This window comes from Triticum dicoccoides, chromosome 3A (genome assembly GCF_002162155.2).
Source record: "Triticum dicoccoides isolate Atlit2015 ecotype Zavitan chromosome 3A, WEW_v2.0, whole genome shotgun sequence".
In the NCBI taxonomy this organism is placed as follows: domain Eukaryota; kingdom Viridiplantae; phylum Streptophyta; class Magnoliopsida; order Poales; family Poaceae; genus Triticum; species Triticum dicoccoides.
Window position 1 is genome coordinate 601211385 of NC_041384.1, and position 9674 is coordinate 601221058.

The 9674-nt window shown below is 43.2% G+C and overlaps 1 protein-coding gene across 2 annotated transcripts; it reads left to right on the top strand.

The window, feature by feature from the left end:
* Positions 1–2742: 2742 nt before the first annotated feature.
* LOC119269496 (zinc finger CCCH domain-containing protein 11) lies at positions 2743–8064 on the top strand. Of its 2 annotated transcripts, XM_037551343.1 has the most exons (8): positions 2745–3076; positions 3182–3266; positions 3612–3752; positions 3837–3934; positions 5175–5363; positions 5487–5617; positions 5705–5807; positions 7498–8064. In XM_037551343.1, exons 1-8 carry the CDS (start codon positions 2900–2902, stop codon positions 7684–7686), a joined length of 1113 nt encoding a protein of 370 aa, XP_037407240.1. In that variant the 5' UTR covers positions 2745–2899; the 3' UTR covers positions 7687–8064. The 2 variants fall into 2 exon arrangements, with proteins under 2 accessions (XP_037407239.1, XP_037407240.1); XM_037551342.1 differs by having other exon boundaries at positions 2743–3266.
* Positions 8065–9674: the final 1610 nt, after the last annotated feature.

Sequence of the window (9674 nt, forward strand, 5' to 3'; positions counted from 1 at the left end):
TTTTGCGTTCCTTACGCGGTTGGGTGATAATGGGAACCCCTTGACAGTTCACCTTGAATAAAACTCCTCCAGCAATGCCCAACATTGGTTTTACCATTCGCCACCTAGCCTTTTTTCCTTGGGTTTCGCGGACTCAAGGGTCATCTTTATTTTAAATCCCCCCGGGCCAGTGCTCCTCTGAGTGTTGATCCGAAACGGGCAGCCTGCGGGGCCACCTCGGGGCAACTCGAGGGTTGGTTTTACTCGTAGCTTGACCTATCCGGTGTGCCCTGAGAACGAGATATGTGCAGCTCCTATCGGGATTTGTCGGCACATCTGGGTGGCTTTGCTGGTCTTGTTTTACCATTGTCGAAATGTCTTGTAACCGGGATTCTGAGTCTGATCGGGTCTTCCCGCTAGAAGGAATATCCTTCGTTGACCGTGAGAGCTTGTGATGGGCTAAGTTGGGACACCCCTGCAGGGTTTTGAACTTTCGAAAGCCGTGCCCGCGGTTATGGGCAGATGGGAATTTGTTAATGTCCGGTTGTAGAAAACCTGAGGTTGACCTTAATTAAAATGCACCAACCGCGTGTGTAACCGTGACGGTCTCTTTCCGGCGGAGTCCGGGAAGTGAACACGGTGTTGGAGTAATGTCTGACGTAGGTTGTTCTAGGATCACTTCTTGATCATAGTTGTTCGAACGTGCTTTTGCCTTCTCTTCTCGCCCTCTTTTGCGAATAGGTTAGTCACCATATATGCTAGTGGCTTGCTGCAGCTCCACCTCATACCTTTTACCTTACCCATAAGCTTAAATAGTCTTGATCGCGAGGGTGTGAGATTGCTGAGTCCCCGTGACTCACAGATTCTTCGAAAACCAGCTTGCAGGTGCCGTTGAACCGTGCAGATGACGCAACCAAGCTCAAGGAGGAGCTCGATGAAGATCTTGCCCTTTGTGTTGTTTTGTTCTAGTTGATCAGTAGTGGAGCCCAGTTGGGGTCGATCGGGGATCTGTGTAGTATTTGGGGTAGTCTTCTTTTATTTTGGTTCCGTAGTCAGACCGTGATTATATCTGGTTGATGTAATGCTTTATTCATGTAATTGTGTGAAGTGGCGATTGTAAGCCAACTATGTATCTCTTTCCCTTATGTATTACATGGTTTGTGTGAAAATTACCTCACTTGCGATATTTCTTTCAATGCGGTTATACCTTTAAGTCGTGCTTCAACACGTGGGAGATATAGCCGCATCGAGGGCGTTACAGGGGCGCCCCCCACCCTCGTGAGAAGGGTGTGGGCCCCCTGGTCTTCATCTTTGGCGAGAATTTTTATTGTTTTTCTAAGATGTTCCGTGGAGTTTCAGGTCATTCCAAGAATATTTATTTTCTGCACATAAAACAACACCATGATAATTCTGCTGAAAACAGCGTCAGTCCGGACTAGTTCCATTCAAATCATACAAGTTCGAGTCCAAAATAAGGGCAAAAGTGTTTGGAAAAGTAGATACGACAGAGACGTATCACTGATTTCTGTTTGGCAACGATGATGGCGTCGAAAGGAGTTTTGGTCGCGACTCGACCTTCGGTAGTCGGATCTTCCCGGCGTGTCCGAGGTGCTCTTCCGTTGGTCGCTTGGTTGCTTTGAAGTCGGAGCTGCGGTGGAGTGTGTCCATGCGGTGATGATGACAGGCGCTCGGTGGTCAGCTATGGCGGGCACGGTCGGCGCAAGTCCTGCATATTTCCCTTGTGATGATCGTCGTCAAAGTTGGAGCTGTCAGTTGTTCGCGCGTGTGGCCTTCTGTTGGCATGAGCCGTCATGGTTTCGGTGCAGCTGCCTCTTTGTAGCTCTGTGATCCCATGTCGGTGGTCAGGTTGGCCGGTGGTACCCATGTTATATGGGTTGGATTGTACCGGTTTTAGCCTGGTTTTCCGTCAATTAACCGGGCAATTCTCATTCCTTCTTAATCAATGAAAATGGCAAGTCTTTTGCCTCGTTTCAAAAACATTCACAAATCGATATCATTAGATCCGTCATGACTTCAATTTCCATATAGTACAACTTTAGCATTGTAGATGTTGATATTTGTTCATATAAATATGGTCAAATTTTACGAAGTTTGACTTCGGACAATTCTTATATGCAGAGTAAAAAGGACCGAAGGAAGTATTATGGGACGGAGATAGTATTTATATACTTAACTCATCACACATACCACCTCATCAATTCACACTAACTATATTTCTCCCAGCATGCATGAAAAATACTACTTATATTCTATATGTACTCCCTTTATTTTTATTTACTTTGTATTATATATATTAGGTTTGTCTAAAGTCAAACTTTATATACTTTCAAAACTTTATAGAAAAATATATTAACATATACACCACTAAATCAATACCATTGGTTCATCATTGCATATATTTTCACGTCGTATAAATTTGTTACTATAAATGTTTATACTATTTTCTATAAACTTGGTCAAACTTTATAAAGTTTGACTTCAGTCAAAGCTAACATATATTTTTTTGAGACATGTCAAAGCTAACATATTGTCACGGGGTAGCTTTTTTTTTTCGAGCACTGTCACGGGGTAGCCAATTATTTCCTAGATTCTCGTCGAGAGCCCATTGTGCGTGATTAGGCCCTGTTTCAACACCGGGATTCCTTACAAGATCATGGCCCGACCCAACCGGTTGAAAGCCTGGCCCATCGCGCAACCTCGGTTTTCCACATCTCCACGAGACCACTCCCATCTCTAGAACTTTCTTCCTCGCCTCCGCCTCCACCTCCGCCCCCCTTCCTCCTCCCAGCTCCAAACCCAGGAAACCCTCGCCTCCCCTCCCCTCCCCTCGCGGCGTCCTCTTCCCGCCGCCCGAATCCCACCCCAGCCGGGCCCGAGCTAGAAGGAGGAGCGGAGCAAGATGCCCCCGAAGAAGGCGGCGGCGTCGAAGGCCGACGTCGCGAAGAAGCAGAAGGTCGTGGAGGACAAGACCTTCGGGCTCAAGAACAAGAACAAGAGCAAGAACGTCCAGAAGTACGTCCAGTCGCTGCACCAGTCCGTCCAGCCCAAGCCCGACCCGACCAAGACCGCCGCCAAGGCATGGGGGAACACTCAGATCGAAGCTGTCAATACCCTCATCCGATTGCTCTGCTCCTCTAACCTTTTATTTTTCTTGTTTGTGGATGTGGATGCGGATGCGCAGAAGAAGAAGGAGGAGGAGAAGGCGCGCGAGAAGGAGCTCAACGATCTGTTCAAGGTCGCCGTCAGCCAGCCCAAGGTCCCCGTTGGTATGGCCTCCTCCCTTTGTCACCCAGTTTTGAGTGTATAGGTCTCTTCTAGTGGATTTATCAAGAATCCCTTGCTGTGGATATGAAGTTGTTGTGAATTGATTTTTGGTGTATACGGTAGTATGGAAGTGCTTCTGATAATACTGGTGATTGGTGTTGATTTGTTCTAATGTAGGAAGGGTTTGGTCAGTTCTTTCTATGTAAACATGTTAGCTCTTTCAAGTCCTGCAGATTGCAAATTGAAATTGCAATGTTTCATCAGGACATTTTGGTACTGGTAGTTTGTTCAAAAGATTGCTATTCTTGTGATAAATGCTCATGCTTTGGTTGTGTGCTATTGTGCAGGTGTCGACCCCAAGTCGATACTTTGCGAGTTCTTCAAGGTTGGACAATGTCAGAAGGGTTTTAAATGCAAGTTCTCACACGACCTGAATGTCCAAAGGAAGGGTGAGAAGATTGATATTTACAGCGACAAGCGTGATGGAGGTAAATAAATCATTGTTACTTCTTTCGTATTGGAGTCATTCAATTTTCTCGGTAGAAATTCACATGTTCCTCTGTCATGTACAGAGGAAGAAGATACAATGGATGACTGGGATCAGGAGACCCTTGAGAAAGTTATTGCATCAAAAAACGCAGAGTACCAGCAGAACAAACCTACTGATATTGTATGCACTATTCCGAAACTGTTATACACATTTTTCAAGCATTTCTCATTATATGATGTGTCACTTTCAACTTTCATTTTGCTCTGAAAGAATAAATAATTAGTACTAATGTTCTCGTTGGTAATATTTGAGCTAGATGATACTATATTGGTTCTATTTTACTATTTATATTTTGTCTTCAATTCATGTTTTGCGCTCTTATTTTAGGAGGAATATATGCATTTCAAATATAAAGCAGTAATGCTTTTTACACCTATTATCATGCATTTTCCTGTGATGCCAATAAGCCATTTTTCCGCTGTATATGATTTCCAGTTGATTTTCTTTAATCTGGATGCAGATGCAATTTCTTTTGGCCAATCACATCAATTAGTAGTTATTTTAGTTGCTAGAGCCCATGGATTATGAGTCCAAGGACTAGTCGATAGACTAGTCTATGAGTCTCAACTCCAGGGCCGACTACACTTCAGTGTCGACTAGTCTATGAGTCGCAACTTCAGTGTTGACTAGTGTCATTTAGTTATGCTTAAGTCTATGATTCTCAACCTCGGAATGACTTGTAAACCTTGCTAGAGCCAGTGAGCCACTATGGGCGCACCTAGTCTATTTTCACAAGTGATCAGATTGATATAATCTAATTTATAGGCATGTTGTAACTTCTGTAGGCCGCAGTGTGGTTAAGATTTGTTGTTATCAAGGATTCCGAGTAGAATTCTGTGACACATTGATTATACACAATCATAATCTCCAGAAGGCAGCAACATTATCACGTAGTAACTAAACACACTTGCTATGCTAAAACTCATTAAAGAGGTTCTGTTATTTGCGGATAGCGGATTTACTCACTTATATTGCATAAGAATACATTGATACTGATAATAATTCTTCAGTTCTATGCTAATTAACATTTTTCATCGTGTTTGCATCATAACCCTGTTATGACGACATAATCAGTTTCTCCATTTCTTTTTTTTCATTGTTTAACTTGGTTGTTATAAACTTGCATTGTCTCACTATGTTTAAAGGACAACACTCATAGGACACCATCCCGAGTTAAAACAAAAATACAGTGCTGAGCACAGCATTAAACACTACTTATTTTCCTATTTATCAGATTCTGGTCCGCCCCATTGATACGTACCACTAAGTGAAATTAGGAATGCTATCTTTGTTTTCCCATCCTCAAAGCATTCGTGTTTTTTAGCAGGATGATGATTTTGCTAATTATTTTCTTCTGTAGGTTTGCAAGCACTTTCTTGATGCTGTGGAGAAGAAGCAGTATGGGTGGTTTTGGGTTTGTCCAAATGGCGGCAAGGAGTGCCGCTACAGGCATGCCCTTCCGCCTGGTTATGTACTAAAGTCTCAGATGAAAGCCTTACTAGAGGAAGAGAGTAAAAAGGTTGCAATTGAAGATGAGATTGAAGACCAGGTAAAATGAAGATTAGCATAAATCCTTCCTGTCTGCAACTGTGAAACTCTTGTTCCTTGTCTGTTGTCTAAATGACTTTTTTGGCATTGCCGTGACATTCTCTACTTCTTGTTCATTTAACAGCGCAGAAAGGTTCAAACCACAACCCCTATGACTACAGAATTGTTCATGGAATGGAAAAGGAGGAAGGCAGAAGAAAAGGAAGCTGGTCTGGCGGCCTTGAGGGCAGATAGGGCTAAGAATGACCGTATGAGGTAATAACCTTATCTTCTTCTAGTGACATGTTTTGACCTGTGAGCCCTTGTGGTACTTAATGTAACTGTGCTTGTTCTTGTATCCAGTGGTCGCGAGTTGTTCATGGCCGATGCAAGTGTGTTTATTGATGATGCTGAAGCATATGAAGTTTATGAAAGACGTGAAGAGCCACAAGCCAACCAGGAACAGGTTAAAATTTCCCTCCTTTACTAAATCGGCTGTTTATTCACCAGTGTGATGATCAATTACAAATATCCTAGCATGATCTGATTGTGAGAGCAGAATGAGTCTTGGCCTTTAGAACAAGAAAGCTACGATGTAATTTCTGTTAAAAGTACCTGGGGGCAGCCACTCCCACATTTTGTCATAGTTTCTGCTGCCCCAGAAACTTCCAAAGTAGTTACCTTGAGTTGTCTGTTATGGACTAGATTTTCAGTTGAGGGAGGGCCATTTGCCTCCAAGGTGAGGCGAGGTAGAAGGAGAATTCTTTCTATTTTCTTGCTGAACAAATTTTCTTGGCTACTCCTTTTATGGAACATGATCTGACTAGTTTAGCCTTTCTTAGTCTACTAGGACTCCTCTTTTTTTTTAATGTAACGACCTAAATCATCTTAACTTGAATTTTGAAGTTGCTTACTGCACATACCGTGTGGTATCAACTAGGACTCCTCTAATTTAGCAATTCTGTCACAGCTAAATTAGACTCCAACAGGTTCCCTTGCGTGCACATGCTCTCTTTAACTACTTCAGCCTATCCTGTCCCCTTGTGTAGTCCTGGAAAAAATAGTTTGAATGGTCATACTCGGCATATTTTCAAAGAAACTAATAAAAGAAGAAATATGTGAAGCACCATTCCTGATGTGATTTGTACTTTTTGTTACTTTAAAATTTTAAAATGCCTAAAACATAATTTGGCATATCTACACATGTGTGCGATGTGGGATGTGTGTTTGGTTTGAGCCCAAGCAAGCTACCCATTTGTCCTCTTGCTAGCCCAAATTTTGGTTAAGGGTTCTGTTGCCCATAAGGTTTGCCCAGTTGGGATGAGGTGGTGTTATTCTTTTGTTGTTTGAATTTGAATTGGTTCTTAATTGATTCGATTTGAGAATTTAATAAGATGTCAGAAATCTTGGTATTCAAAAGGGGTGTTTGTTTTTAAAATCTAAGGTTCAAGAAGGGGCTCCATGAAGAAATATCGAGACTTCTAATTGTCATTCCATTTTTATCTTGCATCTTATGTTACCTTCATACACTAAAGAAAAGGCTACTTATTCTAGTGAGAATCAGAATGAATAGGTTGACCAGAAATCAATTTGGCTAGGGGAAAGGCCTGAAGGGCAGTGTTAGGGGGGTGGGTAATGGTGTAGATCCATCAACATCATGTCTGGTCAGCAATTCCCGTGAGGTGATAGTGTGCATTATGCATGCTTGTCAAGAAATAAATTAATAGACAAAACTGTAAGGACGGATCAAAGAAGTAATCTGTCATCACACTAAGATTTTGTTTGTGTTACATACACACCTGAGATTATACTGTTTGAGATTCATCTTGCATTTAATTTGGTACCATATAATTTTAACTAGCTATATGATTTCTTGAAAAAATAGTTAACTTGCTATATCTCCTAGCCTTTGGTATGTAAAAAAGGAAATAAGCAGGCCTGGAATCTAGTGGTAAGAATTGGAATTGTACATGTGTTATGGATTCAATGCTGCAAAGTTTTTGTTATACAATAGTGCTAGTTTAAAGCGATTTGCTTTAGTGCATACATTAGTATGGAATTTAACATAGTATAACAAACATGCACGCTGATCTACACAAATGTTATTCAATACGTTAGTCTCTATTGATGTATATGTTTTAAACTTGCTTCCACAGGGCAAGAAAAGTCAGGATGAAGGTCCAAGCTCATCAACCTCTAATGGCAAGGAGGCTGATGAGGAGCCGGATGATGAAGATCTAGATGATGACGATGACCTAGACCTTGACGAATTAAATGAACTCGAAGCAAGCCTGTCAAGAACTAACATTCAAATTCGGGAACCAGGTGAGGGGACATCATCTTGAACAGGGAGGTCATTGAGAAGTCGTACTCCATTTTTGCGCTCCAAATCGGCCTACTTGCTTTATTAGACACAAAAGGGTGGAGCATAGATGCAAGTGGACATTAGTTTCAAGTGACTATGATCATCATCTGTTTTGAGGGAGCAATGATTAACTGATGATGCCCAGTGTTAAGATCGCATGACATTTGATGTTTCCTGTGTTGCCTTGTTGTCTTTGTGGGAGTTATTTTGCTACTTTGTGAATAACAGCACCAACGTTTTTCTAGCCTCGTGCAAAACCTATACGGAAAACCTTGGTGCGGACCTATTTATAAGTGGTGGCCCAGGATTGTAGTCTTTTTACCCCCTTTGTTTAAGAGAATTTGTGGATCTTTGATCACCTTGGGGTGTGTGTGCATCGAGAATCAGCACATTTCTGTTGGTTTCTTTTTTGTAAATTCCATTTTGCTTTTTGCTTTTTTATTTTCCCACGATTTACTCAATGACGGGATACGTTAATGTGGCGTATCTTCGAGAACCAGGGCTTACTCAGATGTCAGAATGCAACGTGTGTCAGCATACACAAACTGTAACTTAAGCCCATTTTCGATGCAAATTGGCCCACTATCAACGCAAATTGACCAATTTCAGTCCGTATTCGGCGTGTTTCGGCACAAATTGAACATAAGCTATTTTTATCATATTCATCATAGATAATAAGTAGAAATCAAATAGTTCAATACAAATTATATAATTCAAAAAATAGTTCACCAAATAAAAACTTATATTTCATCACACATTTGATCTTTTGATCAGGTCTAAGCGGGGTACCGGATAACAACAAATCGAGATTGGAGCACACTAAATACCCGCTCGACATTCTTCCTGCAAGCCTCCTGAACCTTCGCAAAGTGGGAGTTCTTGCCTCTTGGTACAGAGTTTGAGATAGTCTTCACAAATGTGGACCATCTCGGATAGATGCCATCTGCTAGGTAGTATCCCTTGTTGTAGTGCCGCCCATTGACCTCGAAGTTCACCGGAGGAGAATGACCTTCAACAAGCTTAGCAAAGACAGGGGAGCACTGCAGTACGTTGATGTCATTGTGAGTTCCTGGCATACCAAAGAAGGAGTGCCAAATCCATAGGTCGTGTGTGGCCACTATCTCAAGTACCACACTGCAACCGCGCTTGGCGCCTTTGTACATCCCCTGCCATGCAAATGGACAATTTTTCCATTTCCAATGCATGCAGTCGATGCTTCCAAGCATCCCAGGAAATCCTTTTGCTGCATTCTGTGCTAGGATCCGAGCAGTGTCTTCAGCATTGGGTAATCACAAGTATTACGGTTCAAACACTACCACCACTGCCCTGCAGAACTTGTAGAAACACTCAGTGGTCGTGGACTCGGCCATGCGCCCATAGTCTTCTAGTGAATCACCGGGAGCTCCGTATGCCGCAAGCATCCTCATAGCTGTCGTGCACTTCTGAAGTGAGGTGAATCCAAGTGTGCCGGTGCAATCCTTCTTGCACTTGAAGTAGCTGTCGAACTCTCGGATGGAATTCACAATCCCAAGGAAGAGCTTTCAGCTCATTCGATAACGTCGACGAAACACTTTGTCGCCGTGCAGTGGAGCGTCGGTGAAGTAGTCGGAGTAGAGCAAGCAATAGCCCTCCAGCCAATGCCTCTGCTTTGCCTTTAGCCAGCCCGACGCCGAGCCACCTCACCGTGGCTTTGCATTGCTCGCGAGCAGGCTGGCCAGGGCGGCGATGACCATGAGATGCTCTTCATCCCGGGCTTCGACATCGCCTTCCTCCTCCAGCAGCGCCGCGAACGCCTCCTCGTCGTCCGAGTCCATCGCCGAGCAGACAAATCACCGAACACCTAGCGGGCGTGGTAGGCGCGCAGCCGTCGGTAACCCGCCCTGCACGGCCGGAGCGCCGGAAAGCTCGCCCAGGAACGGGGTGGATGATGCCGCGGCGGAATCCTCTCTCTTTTCCGGCGAGGGAATG

Excerpts from the sequence above, each read along its gene's own strand:
- LOC119269496 (XM_037551342.1), top strand. The coding sequence starts at position 2,900 with ATGCCCCCGAAGAAGGCGGCGGCGTCGAAGGCCGACGTCGCGAAGAAG. Across the intron at positions 3,267-3,611 it reads CCAGCCCAAGGTCCCCGTTG|GTGTCGACCCCAAGTCGATA; the intron begins GTATGGCCTCCT and ends GCTATTGTGCAG. Across the intron at positions 3,753-3,836 it reads CAGCGACAAGCGTGATGGAG|AGGAAGAAGATACAATGGAT; the intron begins GTAAATAAATCA and ends TGTCATGTACAG.